This window comes from Petromyzon marinus, chromosome 1 (assembly GCF_048934315.1).
Source record: "Petromyzon marinus isolate PM22_M1 ecotype Great Lakes invasive population chromosome 1, UKy_Petmar_22M1.pri1.0, whole genome shotgun sequence".
NCBI lineage: Eukaryota > Metazoa > Chordata > Hyperoartia > Petromyzontiformes > Petromyzontidae > Petromyzon > Petromyzon marinus.
This window is the reverse complement of record NC_133667.1, coordinates 22318839-22344097: the sequence shown is the minus strand read 5'-3', so window position 1 is coordinate 22344097 and position 25259 is coordinate 22318839. Positions and strand designations below refer to the sequence as shown.

The 25259-nt window shown below is 44.9% G+C and overlaps 1 protein-coding gene across 4 annotated transcripts in view; it reads right to left on the bottom strand.

Annotated features, from left to right (window-relative positions):
- Positions 1-25259, bottom strand: part of LOC116956544 (C-myc promoter-binding protein-like) — a 133219-nt gene that overhangs the window by 32350 nt on the left and 75610 nt on the right. For all 4 annotated transcript variants that reach the window (XM_076065699.1, XM_076065689.1, XM_076065681.1 and 1 more), the window contains exons 11-17: positions 19492-19589; positions 14421-14624; positions 13582-13727; positions 11459-11737; positions 9785-9991; positions 7929-8057; positions 2722-2863 (exon numbers count right to left, since the gene is read on the bottom strand). In XM_076065699.1, coding sequence (XP_075921814.1) covers positions 2722-2863; positions 7929-8057; positions 9785-9991; positions 11459-11737; positions 13582-13727; positions 14421-14624; positions 19492-19589 — 1205 coding nt within the window. The remainder of the gene's footprint in view (positions 1-2721; positions 2864-7928; positions 8058-9784; positions 9992-11458; positions 11738-13581; positions 13728-14420; positions 14625-19491; positions 19590-25259) is intronic.

Below are 25259 nucleotides of genomic sequence, written 5' to 3'. Positions count from 1 at the left end.
AAATAAACTGGGCTTACATGGTAAATTGAACACCCATGGTGAACTGGACTCCCATGGTAAACTGGACTGTAATGTACATAGTCGCTCGGAATGTACATAGTTAACCTTGGAACGTTGAATAGTGTTGGTTGTGTTAGAGAATAAAACGTGTTGCCTCCCAGTCTTGGTGTGCGCCTGATTAGAACCCACTAAACTACCAGTAAATTGGCAATGGCTGCATATTGAAACTAAAACTACTGCTGAAACTATTTTTTATTTTACCAGGCAAGGCCCACTGAGCTGTATAGCTTTTTTTCAGAAGCGACTTGTCCACAAATGATAGCTCAACGAAGTGGCTTATCACGTGGAACTGTATTACAGCCAAATGGGTCACTGTCCACTGATCATCACACAACATGCTAGTCATCAGACTCATTAGAAAAATTATGCTATTTACACTAAATGGTGACAACAGGGAGGGAGGAAGGCAGGACAAGGGCCATGACATCATTTGTGACTTTATCAATTAGTTAAATGTTATCCTTCAGTGTCCCAACTGCACCCCCTTCATTAGGTTTCGTACCTTTTACATTCCATTGTATAAAAAAATAATTGCATGTGAGAGGTGGTATACATGAGGCCTGTCACACAAGTACGAAGTTTATTACCCACGTTTGTGTGCGGTGTGAGCTATGGTTACTAAGAGCATGCTTTTAATAGTTATTTTCAGTGTCATAGGAACAATTATCTTCTCTCCAAACTACTGGACACCTGTGAAAAATTACTTTATAGCTCATCGAATAACTCCAGAATAAATATTCTGCTTCCGATTCTAATAAGTATGTCTCCGTGACCCAGTGCAATCTGGGTCCTGGCACAGTCATTCTGCTGGAACTGCTCTGCTACGTGAGGTAAATGACTTTCATCTCTCCTGAAACCGGGGATCATTCTACCTCCCTTCTGCTGTATTTGCAGATTGTGACAACGCAATACATTCATTAAAATTAACTAGACTTGTCCATGCAATGTGAGTTTGGAATGTATCACATGAAGCTAGGGATTTTAAGCGTCACGCTAACCAAGGTTTCCTGCAGCAGCCAGTAACTCCACTCCTTCTTCCTCAGCCCCAACAGGTTCCCGTCACATCACTGAACTGTCGCCATTACCCTGTCTCAACTACCCATCTACCAATGAACCCCCAAGAGTCTGACGTTTTCTGATGCAGCAGCTGTGAATAAAACCTAATTTGTCATTGTTTCTGCAATTTGATATTCACACATTCCTGCGGAGGGAGCTGGTAGTAACGTTGGGTTGCTCGGTCAATGGCCAGGGTCAACGGCGGCACCACGTGGTGTATTCCGCACAATATGCCCGACTGTGAGGGCGGGCACAATCGGCGTGAGTAGGTTAAACGTTGAGTTTTATAAGGGCACCACGGGGTGACCAGCCCCTCCCCACCCACCCCCCACCCAGCCCCACCCTCCCCACCCAGCCCCTCCCATCCCTCCGCCCCCCACCTAGCCCCTCCCCACCCAGCCCCTCCCCACCCTCCCCTCTCCACCTAGCCCCACCCCTCCCATTTCTGGATGCACGACGGACGGACACAATCATCCCCTGTGGGCTGGTGTAACCAGGAGGTTCCTACCAGTATAAAACTTGCCTGCTGTCCAAAATGCCCGTGGCAGATCACAAGCCTGCTCTTAGTAGCTGTTGCATGCTCAATTAACGTCCAAAAATGAGCCTATCCACTAGTCTCTGCTAATGAGCTACAAATTATAGCATTGACTAAACAGGCAACTCTTGATTACATCGGCACAGGGTTGTTAGTAAGGAGCAGCTAATAATTGAATCGTACGTATAGATTGTTTTCTCTCGCAAGCATGGTAAATCCGCAACCCAGATAATCTGCCCACGGACAATCGAGAGTGAGCTTCTATATTCTTGGTTCTTTCGGTAAAGTCACGTAGAAGGGAAATAATAAAAAAATAAAACAATAAAATTCTCACGCCGTTTTCCACTTTTTTCAAATTTTCTTGTTGTGGTGTTCACACCTGATGATGATTGCTTGTGTTGCAGTCGAAACGTCGTGATAATTTTATTGTTTTATATTTTTTATTATTTTATTGTTTCCCTTCTACGTGACTTTACCGAAAGAACCAAGAACATGAATCCCTGCAGTCACGAAAGCTTTAAATCAAAAGTGAGCTTCTATTTAATCTCTCCCGGCATGGCAGATTGAATAAAGAGCACGTGTTTTAATGTCCTCCCACCTTTCCACGCGGAAGTGTAAATCGGTACACCCCCTGCTAGTCGATCGGCAGGTTCTTCGTCGTGAGATAAAGCGTTAGCACTTCCCACCTTTCAAGACTAGCAGTCATGTAGGTTAGCCTGGGAGAGTCATCTAGAATCAGAATCTTTTGTCATCCTGGGGTCCGAATGAGCTCGAGAGGAGTTGTCTAAGAGATCGCTCTCATGGAGGCCCTTCTATCATCAGCGGCGTGAGCAAGCAATTGCATGGCTTTATTTCTACCTCGTATAATCTTTACACAACTGTAGTGTCCTAAACAGAGGATATTATTGTGCACTGTAAAAAGAGACATGCCCCAAAAGGTTCTCAACAAGTAATAAATGAAAAAAAACTATAATGACCAACATCTGTGTTACAGCTGCCTACCGAATTAAAACATCTTCCAATGACCAGGCCAGTGACGGCGCTTGGCTCTACATGGGGAAGACGCTCACCACAGACGCTGGAGAAGGACCGTCGGCGAGGGTGCTTGATGCCCTGGCGGAAGCACGCGATGGCGCGCACAACGTTCCGGAGGCGGACCCAGAGGCAGTACCCTCCGCGGTTGCCGCCTGGCCACGTGCTCTCCAACAAGGCCTGCAAGTGTAGGCCACGGTCAACAACACGACTCGGGCCCCAAAGCATCGTCCCAAACAATCGATATTGATAGCGGGAAAAGTATTATTTTAATAGTTTTTAGCCCGATACGAAGCGCGAGTCACCGAACGAAGTGGAGGGGGGTGGGGAACCAAAGAAACGCAAACAGTAGCTCAAGTTCGACGCTACAGGGCCTAGCGAAAGGGGAAATAAATAGCGGGGTAGTTTCAAGCTGCTGTCGGAGCGGTGCCGCAGGAGTTTTCGCACTGCGCAATGAATTAAGAGACTTGAGTTCGCCCTCCCCCCAAACTCCCCTGCCCCCGACCCCTTTTTTCCCCCTTTACTTTTGTTCCTCTTCCCTTGCCTTCCCCCTTCCCCATATTAAAAAAAACCCTACGTCCCCGCTCGCAGTCCCTATGCGAGTGGGGCAGTGAACCCAATCTTCTCCCCTTCCCAGAACCCACGAGCACCGAGTTCGGACTTTGGTCCGTTAAATTTCTGTACCAGCCCCCCCCCCCACCACCACCCTCTCTTGTTCCGGTTCTCACCTTTTACCGGCCTCTTGTCAAATATATATTTTAAAAAAACATTTTTAAAAACTTGAGTTCGATTCCCGGCCGTGACTGACACCAATGCAATGGTATCTTAACCAGACCTGGCCGTGGCTCCCTTTACCAACCGGCACTGAACAGCACGGTGAAGGATGGTCAAACCACCCCCAAGACCGATATGGTGCTGGGAGGCGTTCGTTCAGAAGCGGATTGAGAAAGGGCTGTAAAATTGTGATTTATATTTCTTACTCTTACATTTCAATTGAAATCTAAAGAATCGATGCTCTTGCTACGTTTTCCATGCAGTTGCATTATTTCTCATGAAGCTTGAAATTCACCACAGTTGTAGGCAACGTTAACATATCCTCATTACTAAAGTCAATCACGTTAAATGCCTTTACTTATTTATTTTTAAAAAAATTGTGCACGGTTGCACTTTATTTTTCACGCGGTTGCAATTTACTTTGCACAGTCGGTTAGCGAGGGAGGAGTTTCTTTTTTCTCATCCCTGTTGCTGTATGCCCCCTGTGTACCATTCCTGTTCTGCTGTAATGTGCATTGATGCCTACTTCATTGAGGGCAATATTGGCATGTACATTAAATTTTGATTGATTGGTAACCCCTGCTAAGGCTCCAACTTCTTCCTAACATCCATATTAAGATTCTTATCTAATGTCCTTTCAACCACTCTCTTTTTTGTCCCTTACTGCCCATATTTCTGCAGCATATAACAGCACCGTTCATATTTTGTGTCAGTCGGACTGGGTTAGGTAAGTGGAACAGTTACCTAACTGGAACAGTTTAGTAACTGCAACAGAAACGTACTTATTGAGAAAGTGAAATAATGTAAGTGAAACTATGAGCGACTGCATTAAGTATGAGTGACCGCATTAATATATAATTGCATTGTCATGTTTTATAGTTGAAGAGCAACTTCGTTATCCAGAGAATTCAAGCCTTTATAATCCCGCTGGCATGCTCGGAGACACCGCACCGCCGCATAAATGACATACAGTGGAGTTTCGTCCTCCCCCAGTCACACAGCGAACTGTCGCGAGACTCGGTTGTGGTCCCCTATCTTGGCCACAGCAGGAGCTGCAGCGTTGCACCCACTGACACCGCGCGTGATCAAAGACGGGTATTTGCGTGGACGCGCTGCTCACGAGGAGTTGGTCTGGCACATCCATCAGCCTTCACTCCTCACCCCCAGGCAGTACGGATGCCCCGCAGAGCGTCTAGCAGTCAAGTGTTGGCTGATTGTGCCCATGCAGACACCCAGTGCTATGCTACAGAGCAACTCAGTAACTGTGCAAAGTGTTTGGACACGAAATCCCTACGTGGAGTCACCCCAGCAAGTAGGTAGTTCCGTGAGCACACTCCAATGTCAATCTTCTCTGCGGTGGCGTCAAGAGATTGACGCTCCAACCCAGAGCCACTCCAAGAAAGACGGCTAGCTCTAAACTAAGCTTGCACCCGGCTCTGGCATTGTGCACGTGAACCGCACTGGACACTCTCTAACCTGTGCTTGGCTGAAGTTGTCACATGCTGCAATAGTCCTCAATGCTAAAGAAGTAATTGTTCTGGCTAGAAAAGTCGCAGGTTTGCGATACGGGGGACAAACGTCATTTGCATACGCAAATCGACGATAATTCACGGGAGGCAAATCATAAACGAAGATGTCGAAAGGTTTGTGGGGCATGCTTCGAGCACAGAGACAAATCGTTCTATTACATCTGCAAAGAGCCGACCTTGTCATTCACGTATACTCAGGAACACTGACCCAAGAGGGGAAGCCTAATGCAGTCCACTTACGAGCGCAGCAGGAACACAATGCGACCAGGTTCTCGCCATGTCCCCCCCTGCCCAACCGTAAGTATTCGACCTCGCACGGAGAAATTGAAACTGCAGCTTCGCCAGCGAGCCCATTATGATCCTGGCCAACGATGTGAACGCAGCGCGATTGCCCCCACGGTCTAGAAACGTAATGGACTTGCACAGCTGAATATCCCTGCAAAGCTCAATGACTTTGCACCACATTATTGAAGCTATGCGTACATATTTGGACATCTCTGAAAAAATAGCTTCAGAGCTCATTGGTTCCCTGCAGTATAAATATTCAGATTCTGAAAGACGGCACATTTTATCAATACTATACATGCTGCGCCAACCTTTGGTCTAATTAAAAAAAGCGTGGTCCTAACCATGAACCACCCACCTGGAAACAATGGTACAGCGTGCTTATGGCACATTATGATATGGAACACCTGAGCCATGAGCTCAAGGGAAAAGAGGGGGAAATTCGAGGTCAGATTGTCCCCCCTTATACAACACCTGAAATAAGTTAGCAAGTTGTACGTTCGAGAGACAGGGACTGAGGATAAGGGGCATAACTACTGCAGATTAGACATGAGATGGATTCGGAGGGGTGTAAAGAAAAAATGCTCATTTAGGTCACCTCTTATGTTTTTCTTTTCTCTGTCAGGTGTGTTTCAGTTATATCCCTCTCTCCCCTTGTCATGCCTTCGCCCCTTACTTTAAAAAGCTACCCTATCCCCTCTCGGTGGGAGCCCGTATGGTATGGTTTAGGTTGATGGTGTGTACGTGCGTTACAACGTGATGTAACGGGCCCGCACATTGCCTCAGTAAAAATAACTATAAAAAAAGGCATTGTCCTGCCCTGTCAATCTATTTTCATGAAAGGGGAAGAGGGGTGGGTAACACTCAGTATGTCCTCAAATACCCACAAATGAAAAGCTGTAGATTAAGTCACGAGGACCAAGCAATTGGGGCACCTCGATTATGTGGGGCCCGAGCACTCAATCTGTGTGTATCGTGCCTTTCATGCCGACAGGTGACCCGGAACATGGGCCAAGGAATAGAAATTGGTTTCGTAACCTCTCAAGGCTGCAAACCGCACGTACATGACCATGCCTTCCCTTCCTCTGCACTACACAAAAAAAATGTAGGGCAATCTTTATGGCACTACATTGACACCATCGTAAGTAGCGACATGCTTTTAAAAATACAATTGTTTTCAGTGCCCAGTTATTTTCAAATGTGATGTTTTTGAGAGAGATGTCGCCTTATAGCTATTTAATGCATGTCTCATACCAATTTTTTTTTTACCAGGCTTTTCAAATGGTTTCTTACGAAACAGCTAAGGGGCACCATTTCCCAGAGCAAGCGCTACATTTTTTTCAAGATGATAAGAGTGAAATCAAATATTAATATTACGAAAATTCCGTGCGCATTCATCTCCACGCAAAACTACTGTATGTTTAATCTGCTCTAACCTTCCACGTATGTACACCACCTGACCCACACTGTTTCGACTACTACCGATACCATCAACATTGCCAAAAGTACATTTCGTGTGCGCAGAAATTATCGTGATGCACCGAAAATCCGTTGCAATTGTGAAAGGTGATTTTTAAAAAACTCATCTAAGGCTCCACTAGAGGGCAGCAATGGTAAACATTTAAGTGGCTGACAGTATGAAAAAAAACATTTGAATTCAGCAACGATGCTTCAGTATTACCAAATAAATAAATCCTTTGGCTTCCGAACAAAACTAAACAGTGAAAATTATTAATGCACAGAATAACGTAATGTTTGACATTCCACTGAGAGATGACCTCTGCTTCTAAGATCAACGTCGAACTTATACTCCCAACATTGCGACTTTAAGGGACCATTATTATTGTTCATTTCCTTCACAGCAGATACTCGTCAGTGGTATTCCCCACTGGCAATGCAAACATTCTTGGCAAACACAGTCCAGATCACTTAGGAGAAGGAGATTTTAGTGTTCAAACTGGAAACTTTTTATTATTCCTATTCAGCAAAGAACACGATAAGTTTTTTTTTACCTCGAATAAATCTTGGCAGAAGTTGATTGCGTAAAACCTATCTCAATTTAAGGTGCAGATCCATAATGTTGCAATGGCTCCTAAATTCTGCCATTGCAAGTGACACTTATGCATAAATGGTAAAGTAAAATAGTGTCTATCAGAATTCTCCTCATGACCATTCACACGACACCAGTCTAGAAATGCTGCTACATGTTTGCCAGGTCAATACTTCTCGATTGCCTGGAGACCTGGTGCAGGGCTGCTCAGACATTACCCATTTATTGAAAAAGCGTGTGTGAAAAATGTGCTTGCTGTCCGTGGTATGGTCAAACTAGCTTTCCAAATAACACCACACTCCTCTATTCTAATTCACATCTACAGAGAGCATCGTTTCCCAAGTACTTACATCATGTTCCTCTATATTTTCTCTTGCACAGCTGAACCTCGATTGTTCACCAATAACTATTTATTTCATTGAATCACCAACGAAACTGTGAGCATTAATGTTGTCCTTCATTGACACAACTACGTATCTGATATCCTGTCTTGGTCAAGTGTGCGCCTCTACACTTTTTAATACGAGGGAATCTTTTACATGTACTGATGAAGATAAATTTAGAAAATATATTTTTACTGTGCAGTTCTGATCAGCATTCCCCTCACCTTGTTGTAGTAACCATAGGTGATGGCATTCGGATGAATCCCGGCCTTCTTCATTTCAAACAGCACCTTCACAGCAAGGACAGGTCGCCCGTACTGTCCACACACCTGCATCAGCACCCGGTAGCAAACCTGTGGGGCACGGGACAATGTCGCAATCAAGATGGGTTCCTTGACAAGCCAGGACACTCTCCTTGACTTTTTGCTTCAATCGGTTCAACAATGCAACCCAGGCATTTTTGCTCACAAAGCGTGAACACATTTTGCTTGTGTTTGGGCAATCCATCAATTATTACTGCTGTCACACAATCCAATAACCGTGGCATAAACACACGAGGGCACGCAAATAACAAATAATGTGGCTGCGTAATATCACGTTGACTGCTCACAGGGGTGTAGAAACACAGGCTGAACATACTTTACAAAAGAAAGTAACTGTTTTAAAATTAAATTATTTGTCTTTAACTTAAAAGGTAACTTTAGTTACGGACGACATAAGAAATATACCTTCATCATGAGTGAGCACTTAATAGTGCAGAGAGTGAATGTGGCTAATAATCACGAACAGGTAGGGCCCTCCACATGGACCCCCCTACCCATCATTAATAATCATGTTGGGTGACGTCACTCCACATGGAGCACCCCTACCCCCCCCATTAATAATCATGCGCAGGTGGCATCACTGCACATCGAACAGCCCCCCTTATTAATAATCATGAGCAGGTGACGTCACTTCACATGGGGGGGGGGGCGAGGCGCTTCCTCCCCGCTCCTCGGCGTCAATTGACAACCCTCACTACAAAGGCAGAACCCTCACGTCACGCGATCTCCGTAACGCTGTTGAGACATCAAAGTAAAAAGGACGTCATGATGAACAAGGGATTGTAACCTTTAAACGAAATAGGTCTGTTTCACCGCGCCCTTACAAATTGCACGCATACGCATTGATGCAATGAATATCACCACGTCACGGTCTGCGTTTCACTTGCAAGTTTCAGATTTACTGCAATACACCCGTCCTTGGACGGGCAAAAAGGCTAGTAATAAAATAAGTGCCTCCAACTCTTAGTGTTTCCGAGTCAGTCACTACACATGCATAAAATAATTTGTAGAATAATTAATTATGAATATGATGCTACTTATCTGCAAATGTTTTGCAATTGTTACCTTTGGATTGATTAAAATGACAATACAAACCAAGCAGTACAAACGGGACAAAAAATGAAATTGGACCATGAATTGAACCGTGACCCCCAAAATTATGACAAATCGTAAAATCATGGTGGAATAGTGCATCAATCGGATTGTACAGAAGTAGCAGTGGTGAAGAGGCCTGTTTAATATTTCAACTGACTCAACTGAAACACAATGTGCTATGCTTGTGCCATGAAGAAGGGCCATTGCTCAAAACGTTGCCCATTATATATTTTTATTTTATTTTAAAGTAGCGTTATTGACAGACGTGTTTAGTGTTTTGTTTATTGTGCTTGTGTACCATTGCCAACACAGCAGCATCACCGAATAATTCGCTTAATTGTAAACCAAGGATTATTTATTATGCAAACTAACAAAGTGGCTTTCCCTCGGGAATTCCAATCTAGATATGGTTCATTTCCCACTATGCTAGCTTACACACAAGTCAAGTTAGGATAAATCGATGTATCAGATAAAACAGACCAATCCATTTCATTTAATCTGACAAACCACTGGCATTTACGCTTCTCTTCCTCGCAAATAACGGTTCTCTTCGCGCGCAGCGTGAATCACAATCGACAACATCTACGCTTTTGGTTTTCTTTCAAGACGCACGCTCGGACACGCTCGGACACACGCCGTCGCTCAGCAAGCCGGCGAGGTACCTCGTCGGGGCACTCGAGGCGGTGCTCCTGCATGCGCAGCAGCACGGAGTAGGCCGTCTCCAGCACGCGCAGCTTGGAGTGGCGCGCCTTCGCGTATGCCGGCAGGCAGATGAACCACAGGCTGTAGCAGTTGCCCAAGAGGCACATTGCCCACAGGTTGGGCACCGCCGAGAACTTGCGAGCGAGCTTCTGCGCAAGCTTGATCTCCTGCAGCCGGGGTCAGGTCACAAGGGGTGCGCGCGTGTGTGTGTGTGGCTCGCTCACAACAAGCGGAGCGCTGGGTGGCTAAAATGCAGCAAGTTGGCAGAGTAGGACGTACAGCTGGTGCAATCTGCCAGTCATTTCAGTCAGCTAACCCAACGGCACCGGGATCTGTCCCGTAACCTCTTGTCAGCGAGCCTTCGACACTTCACGTGGCCTCAAGGTGCACCTGGCCTGGCACAGGCGCAGTGGTGATGTCACCATCACTTAGTGGCGAATAGTGGAATAGGTATTGGCTCGTTACACCAGTACGAATCAATGATACTGAAAATGCACGTGTGTAAAGTGCCTCCTGTAAACACTCGGGATAATGGATACCAGACTATAGGACTGACATTGAAAAATAAAGTTTGAAAATTAAAACACATGGTCAAGTTAAGTCAGTGTTTCCATGCCCAAGCTACCATGGTGCAGCATACGTAACCAATGGCAACCCTGAGCGAGTGGGTGGAAATTCCACAACCCGATAGCCAGGGTCAGATTCACCAAAGGACAATCACCGGTGATTTCCCACAAGTACAGCGTTTTGCACCGATGAAGGATAATGGGCTAATAATAAACTCTACCAAGATATCTGGCCGGCATGGATGAGTAGGCCAAATTACCAAGTGGGGGTTTTTGGAGCTCTCTTTAGTAGAGGTCCTTGTGCCAGCAGTGGCATAGGCGAGCAATAGCAGCCCTGCACCTTTACCTATTTAACCAAATTTCCAAAGCATCTCTAGATGGGGCACAGAGCAATTTACATTGGATCTCCAAGTCGGATTTGAGCTCGCAACTTTCCGACAGCGAGTTTAAGTGTTCTGCTGATGATACTTTCTGCTTTTACCATGTATTGTTCAGCAATGTTCGGCTCATTAACTCTCAGCTGTCCCTATCACCAAAATACTGACAAAATGCTCAGCAGCGCAAAAAACAGCCCTTTAAAAAAATATATGAATTTCAGTGGTTTACACTGGTGGTCACCGATACACTCCGACTCATCACCACTGCGAGGTGCCTGGCGCAGGATTAAACTATTTTAATTTCACCATGTAAGGCCCACTGAGCTATAGAACTCTTTTCCAGAAGCGACCTGGCCACAAACGATAGCTCAACGAAGTGGCTTATCACGTGGAAATAAAGAGTTTCCAAATACTCTTAAACACGTGATGTTGATTCTAAATGTGGACGGGAAAACCGGAGGACCAGGAGAAAACTCCACGGGACCACGGGGAGAACACGCAAACTCCAAATAAAGAGGCGTCAGGGTCGGGATCGAACCCACGTCCTCCTGTATACCAGGCGAGGTAGTTAACATCTTGCCAGCACGGCACCAATTGAGAATGGTGCTCAATGGTGACCGGTCAAAGCGTGTCGGTGACGGCCGCGTGAACAACCCCAACCGAGGTGGTGCGCGTGCGGGCCCATTGCTACCTGCTGAGTCCTGCGCGTGACGAGTGCGGGACTGCCGGGGACCCCAACGACCCTGGGAGTCGCCTGGCTCGGCGGGTACGCAGCGCCCCCGTTGGGCTTCTCCAGCAGCTCGGGCTGAAGCGCGGGGAAACCGTCGTAGCTGTAGGAGGCGAGCGGCTCCGAATTGGGGCCCGACGGGGCCGGGGGCGGCTCGGGCGGCATGACGAGCACCGTGTGCTCGCCGCGCAGCGACTCGTCTAGCTCGACGAGCCGCGTCTCCTCGCCGTGCTCCACGTCGACCTGGCGCAGCAACAGCACCAGCAGCGGCATTAGCAGGCGGTGGCGGCGGCAGCAGCGGTACCATCGGTGACACCACCATCGGCGACACCATCAGCAACAGCGTAAGCACCATCGGTGGTACCACCACCAGCGACGCCAGCAAACAGCAGCAGCATTAGCAAGCGAAACAGTGGCAGCAGCACCAGTAGCAAAAGCAGCAATGATACAAGCATCAGCATTATCAGCAATGGCAACTCCAGCAGCAGTACAAGCAGCAGCAGCAACAACAAAGACTACCTGGTGGGGCATGTTATGGTTGGCCTGACAATTCCATTTGGGGTCACGATTCGATTCAAAATTCGATTCTATTTCAACTAATTTTTACCTTCCCATTTGCATTGTTTGTTATTTTGCCTGCGTCGTTTGAACAGTTATTGTTGCAAAGATTATTTTGACTGTCATGAGCTGTACATTGTGAACACAACAATAAAAACATTCATAATAAAGGTTTTTGGGTTAGATCGCGTTTATTTATAAATGTGTCGTAACCCTCCACCACCCGACACGGCCAATCAGCAAAAAAAAGGTGTCACGTTGACAAAAAGACAAATAATTCACTACTTTAGCCCACCGGTGTGTTGAAGAGCGAATCCACATTTACAGTTTGAGTACGACGTTTCGCTGGTAAATACAAAAGTAGTGAATTATTTGTCTTTTTGTCAACGTGACACCTTTTTTTTGCTGATTGGCCGTGTCGGGTGGTGGAGGGTTACGACACATTTATAAATAAACGCGATCTAACCCAAAAACCTTTATTATGAATAATATTGGTCGCGAAAGCCTGCTACGTGTTAAAATAAAAACATTGCTCACGTCAGTGCATTGGGCTGCCTTTGTCGATGGGAGGAGTTGATGTGGGAAGTAAGATGACCCGGTGGAGGGGGAGGATGGCTGAAGGGCAATGAGGGGGTGAGTGAAACGAAAACTAAACTATTTTTATTTTACCAGGTAAGGCCCACTGAGCTGTATAGCTCTTTTTTCAGAAGCAACCTGGCCACAAACGATAGCTCAGCGAAGTGAGTCATCAATGTGGAGATTTATAACAGCCAAATCCTTTAAACGCACGTTTCTAATTGTGGAGGGAAAAACCGGAGGACCCGGAGAAAAATCCACAGGCGTCAGGGTCGGGATTGAACCCACGACCTCCTGTATACCAGGCGAGGTAGTTGAGATCTCGCCACCGTGACACCCTAAGGTGCCAATGGATGCCAGGGAGCAGGAGTGGTTTTTAGTTTGATCTGTTGTTTTTGTCTCTATAAAACAGTAGCATATCACGTGCACAATCATATGATGGATGTATTGTGAGCATGGGAATCAATTTGCATTGATGAACTAATGCATTGTTACATGCCTATGAACTGCTATTTGAGCCAACTATTTACATTACTCAGTGTTCTCATGGCTTGCTGCCAGCACACATTGCTGGGTAAAGAATCAAGGACAATGGAATGAAATATAATACGCATTTGTAAAGCGTTCTTCATGGAAATCCATGGAGACGAAAACAACACGTGCTAAGCGGTGATAAATGAAAATAAACAAGTACAGCTCAAATCACAGGGAAGAGACTTGTTAAAAATGTATCACATTAACTAATGACTCTGTAAAACCCAATATAAAGCATGGAGTAAATGCGTAAAAGCAATGTAAATGTTATTCGGAGAGGCACACTACCGGAATGAATAAATTAATATACTCATAAACGCTGCACACATTTTTGATCCAAAAGTGGAAATTTTAAGTCACTGGAGAAGCTTCCTGGCTTAACCGATTAACCTTCTGTGGGGAGGGATGTGGGTACATACCTTTTCAACGCAGTCGTCAAAGAATGCAAGGCTGGCATTCTTATCACCAGCAAAGGAGCATTCCTCGATGAAGCGGATGAACATTTGCGTTTTGGTCAGCTGAGTGTAAAACTTGTGATAGGACCGGTCACGGCTCTTCAGAAACCCTAAAAATAAATAACGTTCAGAGACAAGGCAGAGCGCAGGCAATGCTTTTGTCAACGTTTACACAATTAACAAATGGTGGTGCAAGGTGTGTGTTTTTGAGTTGTGTATTACAGTGGTTTGGAAGTTTAAAATGACTCAGAGGCAATGTCCCATGAAACGAATATACCAAAGAATGCTGTTTAAAAATGTTTTGCCAGTGTGCAAATTTTACTTAAGTTCCAATCAGATATGTTAAACTCATCAATGCAGTGGCCACGTCCTGGGGATGGAGTCAGCGAGAGGATGAATCTGCATTCCTGAGTTCAATGGAGGCAACATTGCCTCAATAGTTTGAACTGGCCCTGGAATTACGCAGGTCTCAGGGTTGGATATGGCATGGATCTATGTTCTTTCGCACCATACGTAGCCAACCGTGCTAATTGAATGTGCGCGGAAGGACAACAACCTAAACAGCAGTTGTAAAGAAATAAGTTTTCAAACTAGATTTAGAACTGCATAGCTCCAATGGCTTCCTAATATCAGAAGGAAGAGCGAGAGAGGATGACCGGAAAAGCCCGGTCTGGCCTCATGAATCGTGAATGCTGTTTCGCTTCAAGAATTAATCAGCCGCAACAACTTTGAAAGCTAACCAACCAACAAACAACCAAGGAGATATGGACCGAGATTCCATGGATCGGAGAGTTAAAGTTCACCTTGCAGGTCAAAGAGCGAGCTCGCGTCCGTGGCCTTCTCGGAGGGCGCCTGCGTGATGGGGCGCAGGTAAGAGCGGTAGCCCTTGAGGATGGAGGCCATGAAGCGCAGGAACGCCTCCTGGATCTCCACCTCCAGGGTGTGTGCACTCCGGCAGCGCACGCCCGCCACGTCCGTCAGCGAGTCATCCTTCCGCTGTTGCTGCACTGCAAACGTCAGGGGTGAGTAGGATTACATTCACGGAACAGCAGAGCAAATGTTGACTGTAAAGCCTTGGCACTGATTAGCAAACATTGTAGGTCTTTAAAATATGGAAAGTCCTCGCAACCGCGTTTGCATAGAATTTGTTTTATCTACAACGCGATTCTTCTAGACAGGAAAACTTTTCACACAACGTGGAACACGCACCATTACAACGCAGTTTCTGAGCGGTCGACGACGAGATGCACCGGCTAAGTAGTCGAATACAGTACACAGAATGATACAGTACGTGGTGTATCCTCACCTCATTTCTTTGTCCTGCCAATAAAATGGAATTTCACCACCAGCAGCCATAGTCAATCCACTGCTGGATGACATCCTTGCCACCGCCACCGCTCACAATCCCGCAATGCAGTACTCCACTATGTAAATAGCATTTACAAAAATATAACTTCCAAATGGATGTATTGTATTCTTGGTCAACTTGGCATATCTTCCCTGTGGGGCTAGGAAAAATGAGGCCCAAGACCTATCGCTCTACAGAGGTACTCGTTCCCCCGCTAGGAATGGGGAACTTCCACCGCCAGCTTAGGACTGCCAACAGATGCACGTCTACGTTGCTGTGCCGCGCCGCGCTCACCTAACCACGGTGACGCTTAAAGGACTTTCAGCACATAATCCTGCGACCAAATTCACAACCCCGCAAATAAATAATTGGTTTGAGCTGAAATGCGAGGCAGGGTGAGAACGTGTGCGACCGATTCATTGCGCTGGGAAGCCACAGTTCACGGGCTCGCCGAGCCGCTCAGATGGAGCTCATCCAGTGGAAGCGCAAGGGGGGGGAGTGGGGGGGGGGGGCTTAGACGGCGCGGCAGCTCGGCCCAGCGGAGCGCACGCCGGGTTAACGCGTGCAACGAGCACATCAGGCGTGCACCACTTGTCGTGCCAGCAGCTCTCCCCTGAAGGTCGTCCGTGTCTCGAGACCACGGGCACGCGCCGAGCACTCGTTTCACTGGCGGCGGCGGCGGCGGCGGCGGCAGCGGAGAAAGCGCAAAACGCAGAGGCACTGTGATGCCGAGCCACGACGTTGTCGCCGGAATAGCCAAGTATTCTTCGTGTTGTGGGGCGTTGGTTGGATTCACGACACATTTATATTTTAACAACACATTTCCATTCATATTTACGTGATCCAACTCAAAAAAAGTTTTTCTTAAGATTTTTCCTGAAAACCTACGTGTTAAAATGGCATTTTTACAGCGGGATAAAATAGCCGAAAACCACCTTCAATCACCGCATATTGAATGATTAATCATTCCTCGGAAAATGTTTTACCTCTGGTGTTTCATATTCTTGGTTCTTTCGGTAAAGTCACGATGATGATTGCTTGTGTTGCAGTCGAAACGTCGTGGGAATTTTATTGTTTTATATTTGTATAATTTTATTGTTTCCCTTCTACGTGACTTTACCGAAAGAACCAAGAATATGAATCCCTGCAGTCACGAAATCTTTAAATCAAAACTCTGGTGTTTCATTATAATTTCCAAATAAATATTTAAAATCAGAGATACAAGCATTTGACATTCATGAGAATAATTTAACATGACGGAAAACGGCACTGCCTTACCAACATTTACTTTATCTGGAATGGTACATTCTACAAATAAACTGAAGGTACCCCTATGCATTCTCCCTTATCACCAGTGGTAGCGAACGTTTTCATGGAGAAATTTGAAACAGATGCCATCCTGACTTCCACCCTACGTCCTTCCCAGTGCAAGAGATACGTAGATGACACTTTCGTCATCTGGCCACATGGCCAGCCAGCACTGAACCAGTTTTTCAACCACATCAATTCCATACACCCATTCATCAAATTCACCATGGAAGTGGAAAATGATGGAAAGCTACCATTCGTGAATATTTTAATCGAGAAGAGGCCTGATGGCTCGTTGGGACATTCCGTCTACAGGAAAGCCACCCACACGGATTCCTAAAGCCTGACTCCCACCACCATCCGGCCCCGAAGAACTCCCTCATCAAAACACTACACCATAGGGCCCCTGCTGCATCTCTGACCAGCACCACCTAGCCAGTGAACTGGAGCACGTACACCAAGCCCTCAAGATGAATGGATACTCGGACCGCACAATCCACAAAGCTGTCACCCACAACCATCTGAGGACCCAATCAAAACCCTTACCTTGCCATACATAGCAGGTGTTACCAAAAAGATTTCCAAAATCTTAAACAAACACAAGATGCAGGTCCGATTCAATACAGTACACAAAATCCGTGATTTGATCCCATCTGTGAAGGATGTCATTCCTGACATGAAATACCCTGGTGTTTACAAACTAAGTTGTGTCTGCAGCAGCAGTTACATTGGGGAAACGAAACGACATGTCTCGGACCGTGTTCGCAAACACAAGGCAGATTTGAAACACGGCAGAACCAATACCTCTGCAGTGGCTGATCATTGTTATAACGCAGTGGGCTCGCACAATATTGATTTTTCCGAGACCAAGGTACTCTGCAAACCTTTGGGCTACTATCAAAGATTTGTCCATGAAGCCATCCAAATATATAAACACAGAAACAATTTCAACCGAGAAGATGGGTATAAGCTGAGCAATCATCGGAAGGACGTTATTATCCAAGCAAAGTCATAACTTGCTGTGGTGCTTCCATTCATCCCTGCCGTTTGGCTGTTATCTCCGACTCTCTGGGTTGCATTGCCCTGTTAGGTGCCTCTGCATTAACGGGCTGGGGTTTCACTAACATGGCCACCTCTGCTCCCTTAGCCTCGATGTATCGATGGTTCTGGCTGTGTGATGGGCTTTGTGTCTCACTGGCGCGACCACCGTTGTGGTGGTTCTCTTGCGTGGACACGCTTGCCTCTTACAGCGCAGTTGGCAGCGCCGCAGCTTGTGTTACACATAGACATCTCCCTGCCTAATCTCTCCCATCAACATAGTGCTAATCTCCCATTAACACTGCTGTTGTGCGCATATGCGGGGATGATACTCTTATGCGGCGACGGAAGCTCATTTCATGCTAATCTCTCTCCCTAATCTCCCCCATTAACACAACTGAGGTGCTTACGTCCGGGGATGGAATTCCTTTCCAGCTCAGACCCCGCTTGCTTGCCCATCGCCACAAAAATAACCTCTTGTTGTAACAGCTTTCTCGCTGGTTCAGCAGTTCTACTGCTGGATAATTTTTTACGCCCGAGGACGACCGCTTATGTTGCGATCGAAACGTCGTGATATATTATTTTTCATTTTTCTACCTACGTGACTTCACCAAAATTACCAAAGAGTACAAATGTGTCTTTAAACCTGCCACCACCCGACAGCCTATTAATAAGGTTTGTCACGTAAACAAAACAAGCCAATTCGTTCCTAGTTGTACGGACTCATAATCAGTGTGTGGCCTGTCCTGTAGATGAGTGCTCTTGGGTTGCTTCGGATTATAGTTAAGAGCTTTCCACGAACACCATGAGGCCCATGAACCTCAGTTAGGAAAATTGTACCAGAGCTGTTACTTTTCCGGTACCATCATAGAAAACTAGTTTTCATCTAAGTAGGTACACTTAACTTTATAATTAAATACATATCTGAAAGGGCTTGCTTATGGCACCCAAGGATTAAATAAATACCATTATACAGTTCTTAGATACCTTCCATCTTGCTTAGTTGTTCTCTAAATTAATCCTCCTTACAATATTGAAGGCCTGAAATCTGTAATGCATTCCTTATATAAGCTACCAAATGTAAATATAGGTCATCTGCAAAAGTTGCACAATGTAAATGCAGTTTACCTGAATAAATCTCCCTGCTGAGTTTTTTTTTTAGACTGACCATATACATGGCAACAAGTGCCTCCTCACACAGTTTAATGCCAAACAGTACTCACGTACGCAAATAAAACTAAGCCAATCATTTGTATTCTGATAGTGTTGGGTGGAATGGTGGTGCAATGGTTTGTGCACTAAGCGATGAAGCCAGTGACCTCCTCTTTGTTTTAACGCCAAAGTTGACGTCAGTGGCGAGACGAGCAAAGTTAAACAACTCCCATGACCAACACAGCAAAGGGTTGCACCCGACTTAAGAGCCACATTGCACACAGGGCTATACCTAATAAATGAAACTTCATCCTGCAGTGGATTGACAAAGGGCCATTTATCAACATTATTAACATTCGTCTGTTCATAAAAAAAATTACTTAAGATTTGCTCCAAGCTGTACTGGCCGAGCATGCAACCAAATTATTTCATTAGGCAATTAAAATAATAATGAGTTTTTGATTACCGGGACTAGAGAAGGCGATTAAAAGCTATAAGCAAATATGTAAAAGCAATTAATGGGACTGCTCTTTCCACATATGGTTGCAAATATTTAGAAATGGTTTCCTGCAAGTAGTAGAACATTTCATAATTTTGTGACAATAATTTTATGGACAAAGCGGAAAAAAAAAGAGATATCTGTGGGATTTTTGGCAGCATTGTGTCGCGACAGCATATTGAACAAGGAAAAGTCAGGCACAGTAATACCCTGGTTTGCGTTGGGGTTGTGGTGCTGAAAGGTGCGACAAATATCTAAACAACGTAAATCAAAGCAATTTACAGGGTGGGTAGAGGCAAAGAATCAGGCGATGGACATGAGAAAGGATGGATGATGCTGTCAGCGACGTAAGTGTGGGTTTGGGGCGAGCGTATGTCAAGTCGTGGCATTAATAAAGTGACGACGTATTTGCGAAACGACATGTAAATTGGAGTATTGTATATTAATGAGAAATTTAATTTATGAACTACAGTTCAACTTTTAATGAAAAGCATGTCGTAAACTGATACAGTGGTTGGTTGGGACTCACTCTGTAGCTCCTGGTAGAGACGAGTCAGCCCGGCCTGCAGGATCTTACAGGGCTTCTTTGGCAAGGCCTTCCAGCTTGTGCCCTTCTTCTCCTCATTCCTGTATGAAAGAGTAATAGCCACACATCCCCCATCATCGTCAGCCAACATCTACCCACTACTGGATGGACGCCTCTTCATGGCGACACCATCCCTCGCAGTCAAACGAAGAAGCCACAATCCGTCTCATTCCTGTACATGAGCAGATTCCGATACTTCACCTGTGTATGTATGTTGAACTTCTTTCACACCGTACGTAGCCAACCGTACTCATCTCTACAGACGTCTTCTTCTTCGGCATGTTCTCCCCTTTGGCTAATATTTCTATCACCAGTCTTATCCATCGGGCGTGTGTCTTGCCCAAGCACACTTACTTTTTTTAGCAGCCAGTACGATGGCTGAGTTTGACGTTTTTTTCTGATCCACATGCTTTTTTTATTCTGTCTCTTCGAGTATGTTTATTGTTGAACTTATTTTGCATCGTACGTAGCCAACCATGCTAATCGGAGTAATTCCCAAAGTGCATCTCCCCATGCTTTGTTGCAAACTTTCCAACTCTTGTTCTAGTCTCCTTCTCAAAGTCAATGCTTCTGATCCATATGTTATAGCAGATGATATACACGTTGGCATGTTGCTCCAATGGAAATGAGTTACAGGATATGATAAAATAAAAAACGTATGAAGGCTAAAAAATCAGGTTCAATATAAGTACGAGCAATAAACCAAAACAATTTTGAAAGAATGCTACTGGAACACACATCAGAATCTGCATCACTAGGGAAGGGGAGAGAAACTCATGGTTGGTGGAAACACAAAAAGCAATTCAAAACAAATTATTTTCATACTAGATATAAAAGTACACAGTTCCAGTGGTTTCCTAATATCGGAAGAGCTTTGCAGACAGCCGCAGAAGCAATCTCAAAGCGCGCCACTTAACTTCATGCAGCTCGCTGCTACACAGGAGCTACCACTTAAAAATGGTCCGCAAACTGGAAGTATCTCAGCGACACTAATCGGATGCTCCAGGGGAATACAACAGACCTAAGAACACTGTCTGGAATGCTTTGCGGCCGGCTGAAACGCTCTTCCTTCCGATATTAGGAAGCCACTGGAGCTTCCTAAGTTGAAAACGAATTTTCTTTAGAACTGCTTTTTTTGTTTAGTTTGTCGTCCTTCCCCCACACATCCGATTTGCACGGTTGTCTACGCACGATGCGAATGAAGTTCAACGTACATATTGCGTTTATAATTACAGAACCTGTTGTCTTTCAAGTATTTTGAGCAGTGAGTGTATACAGTCGAGGTGTGGTCAAAGTTCAGCATCAATGTGTGGCCAACCAAAGGTGTTTGAAAATTATATTTGGGCCATCGGTAAGGAATAGGTTCCCCACCCCCAACTTAGAGCAACTAATGAAGGCAGATCAGGAACAACATTCATTCAATAATTGGCATATCCTAATGCTGGGGTGCCACGGTGGGCGAGATCTTATTTCCCTCGCCTGGTACATAGGTAGTGTGGTTTCGATCCCAACCCTGACTCCGGTATATATGAAGATTACATGTTCTCCCCATAGTCGAGTGGAGTTTGCTCTGGGTCCCTCGGTTTTGGCCTCCACAATTAAAAACATGCAGCTAGGCTATTTGGCTCCTCTTGTAGATTTCCATACATTTTAAATCCACTTTTATGAGCCGATCATGTGTGGCCAGGTCACCTGTGATGACGAGATAATAGCTCAGTGGGCTTTATCGGGTAAATAAAATAGGTTTAGTTTAAAGCTAAACAATATTGGTTTGCATTATTCTGATGTTTATTTTTAACTGGTCTTTGCTAATTGGTCAACCATTTTCAATCTACTGTTGGATAAACATTTCTTCATGTTGTTGCCACGATGATCGAGCGCAGTTACAAGCCATCCTTTCCTACATAGTACCAGCAATTTATTATTTCATGTCCACATTAGTCATCCTTTCCTTTATATTACTTATCTTGGCTGCAATTCTACTGCTAGTCCTACCCATCAAATGTAATTCCTTCTGGTTGTTATGCACTCAAGACAACCACGAGCTTTACTTAACAACGGATATGACTGATTTTGTGAACTATTGTTTGTCCTCTAATCCATGTACTTCTCGTTTCGTCTCTCATGAGTTATTTTAAGCAAATATCTTTCCATGCTACTTTGTGTTGCTAGGCTTTAAATCTTATATAATAAATTCCAAGTACAAATGCTACGATTCCACGTCTTTCCTGTAAGAAAGATTATTGACACTATAGTCTAGGCTAGTGTGCTAATTTGTTACAATTAAAATATATTTAAGTGAATTAAAACCACAATAAAGTTATTTACCCACGCGGGTTTAAGTTGACGAAAATGAAAGCACAGGTACGGAAAAATGAACACTTTCTATTCCTGTAGTAAGACAATAAAATTGAAACCCACCACAGTGGAACACCCTCGTATTCATCATGCTCTTTTCCATTCGTAAAATTATCTGTAGATGCGAAATGGTAATAGATAATGGATGACAAATGTGAAAAACTTGCAACCATGAACATCCTCCCCATGGATGAAGCCGTGACATTGTAAAGTGACTCCAACACTGTACAACACTCTACGGTCCAAGGCAGTGCACTCTGCTATGAATTTTAAGTGCAGCAATCATTGAGAAAAAAAGCAAAGAGGCGAGCAAGGTGCGTATCCTAATTGTAAATGTTCCCTTACGATCCCCATATCGCCCAAGAGCAAAAAACAACACGTGGAATAAATAAAAGCTATAAATGTGTCACATGACAGAGTGGATGCATGTGCCGCTGGCGCTGGAGTAATACATTTACCATTTCCACTGCTCGTGTCGAACAAACTCATGACGAGAGACGAACACACTAATGACGAGAGACGAACACACTAATGACGAGAGACGAACATACTAATGACGAGAGACGAACATACTAATGACGAGAGACGAACACACTAATGACGAGAGACAAACACACTAATGACGAGAGACGAACACACTAATGACGAGAGACGAACATACTAATGACGAGAGACGAACACACTAATGACGAGAGACGAACATACTAATGACGAGAGACGAACACACTCATGACGAGAGACGAACATACTAATGACGAGAGACGAACATACTCATGACGAGAGACGAACACACTCATGACGAGAGACGAACACACTCATGACGAGAGACAAACACACTAATGACGAGAGACGAACACACTAATGACGAGAGACGAACACAATAATGACGAGAGTCGAACACACTAATGACGAGAGACGAACACACTAATGACGAGAGACGAACACACTAATGACGAGAGACAAACACACTCATGACGAGAGACGAACACACTCATGACGAGAGACGAACACACTAATGACGAGAGACGAACACACTAATGACGAGAGACGAACACACTCATGACGAGAGACGAACATACTAATGACGAGAGACGAACACACTCATGACGAGAGACGAACACACTAATGACGAGAGACGAACACACTCATGACGAGAGACGAACATACTAATGACGAGAGACGAACATACTAATGACGAGAGACGAACACACTCATGACGAGAGACGAACACACTAATGACGAGAGACGAACATACTAATGACGAGAGATTAACACACTCATGACGAGAGACGAACATACTAATGACGAGAGACGAACATACTAATGACGAGAGATTAACACACTCATGACGAGAGACGAACATACTAATGACGAGAGTCGAACATACTAATGACGAGAGTCTCCTGGCCATGGCACCCAGACGCAGCAGCGCTTAAATTCCGAGCCGATGCATGGGGCACATGGCCTTTTTAAAAAAAACTGTCTTTAAGAAATGCTCTTCCCAAGCCATTGCAACCAATATCAGCAAATTACTAGGACAAATCTCATTACAGATAACCAAATTTTTTTCATAGAAAATATTATGATGCACCTGAAAATAAATTGCGTAATTTGCATGGATTGATTGCAGACATCAAAATGACCTGTTCGCAAGGAAATATTCTAACCAGCATAGATCACAAAGTGTTGCAACAGAGTCCGTTGTCATGCCTGAACACCTCGCTTCACAACCACGAATATGGTGAAAAGCTTAAAAAAACCCGTTTTGGTCATTTTTGCGTTTTAACAAGAGCCCGGTAAATAGCAGTACGAGCAATGAAAAGGGGGCACAGATATTCCCCGGACAAAAAGTCGGAGGTCCGTTACGCGCGCCGAGTGAACTTATCGTCAATATGAATCCCACGGGGCAGCGACTACCTGATGATGATTGTCCATGGAGTGATGCATTGAGAGTCCGTCCCCCCCACCACGCGCATTCTTCAAGCCGGGTTCAATAGAAACGGGGACGATCTGGCCTCAAACTCCGCTCCCTGCCCTCGACTTCATGGCTAAGATGTTCTGTTGCTGCAAGGGCTGGGAGGGTGTTGCGCGCCACAGCTTCCAGGAGGGAGGTTCGTGATTTTTCCGATTTTCTCGAATGGTTTTCCTCGCGGAATGATTTTAGTCCTTAATAAACTAGAGCAGACCTATAGGCCATGTGCATCAGAAGCATTTTTGTTGTTCAGTGTGCTAACCAAGCCAACACCCTCCATTAACACACACACACATGTCACAAAAAGCAAGGCACCATCACAAGCTTCATTTCTCCTTCTTCAAACGTACTGCATTAGCATGGGCTTACTAATAAGTAACATTTAACCAAAAATAACGTGTGCCGGCAACATTTAATCATTTTACTTTGAACACAAATTAGTTCATTTAGTTTAGCATTTTTGATTACTGAAGGGTGTGTCTGTTACTCAATAGCTACTAATAGGTAACTAATCATATGCCAATTTAAAAACAATGTTCATTTGCAAACACGTTCTAAATATAATGTTCATCAGGCCCCATGGTGTCAAGTGCAGTCTAACTCCGAGCCACTTTATCTGTCTGGCGTCTCTATTTATGTGCTATAAAGGGTCATTGCCTGAATCATCACCTATTACAGGATTCCCTCTCTTTATGCGGGTTCAGCTCCATGCGATTTGACGTATATGTGGCAAACCTATTTTGAATTCACTCACATGCGGCGACGCAGTTGCACGTGGGAAAACATTGCTGTGTGCACCGTACGCGCTACTCGGCTGTTACAAGCGCTTTCGCTTTGCGCGCCATTTTTTCTGGAAAACATCTACTACCGCGTAAAGCGAGGGAAACCCGTACATACTTTTCCTTCGAAGGCCACAGTGTTATGATGTTGAACTTCTTTCACACCGTACGTAGCCAACCGTGCAAATCGGAGGTGTGGGGGAAGGACAACAAACTAAACAAAAAAGCAGTTCAATCTTGATTTGAAGCATTCGTGACTGCAGGAATCCATGATCTTTGGTTCTTTCGGTAAAGTCACGTGGGCAGAAAATTAATATATCACGACGTTTCGATCGCAACACAAGCGACCGTCAATACAAAGACATCCAACCGAATAATGCAACTCAGAGAGACAGCTAAAATCGCAGGAAAGATGGAAACATCACAGCAGACCTTGTTTCAGAAGCTTTCTCTCACCTGAAAACGGTCGCTTGTGTTGCGATCGAAACGTCGTCATCTATTAATTTTCTACCTACGTGACTTTACCGAAAGAACCAAAGATCAAAAAAGCAGTTCTAAATAAATTAGTTTTCAACTTAGGAAGCTCCAGTGGCTTCCTAATA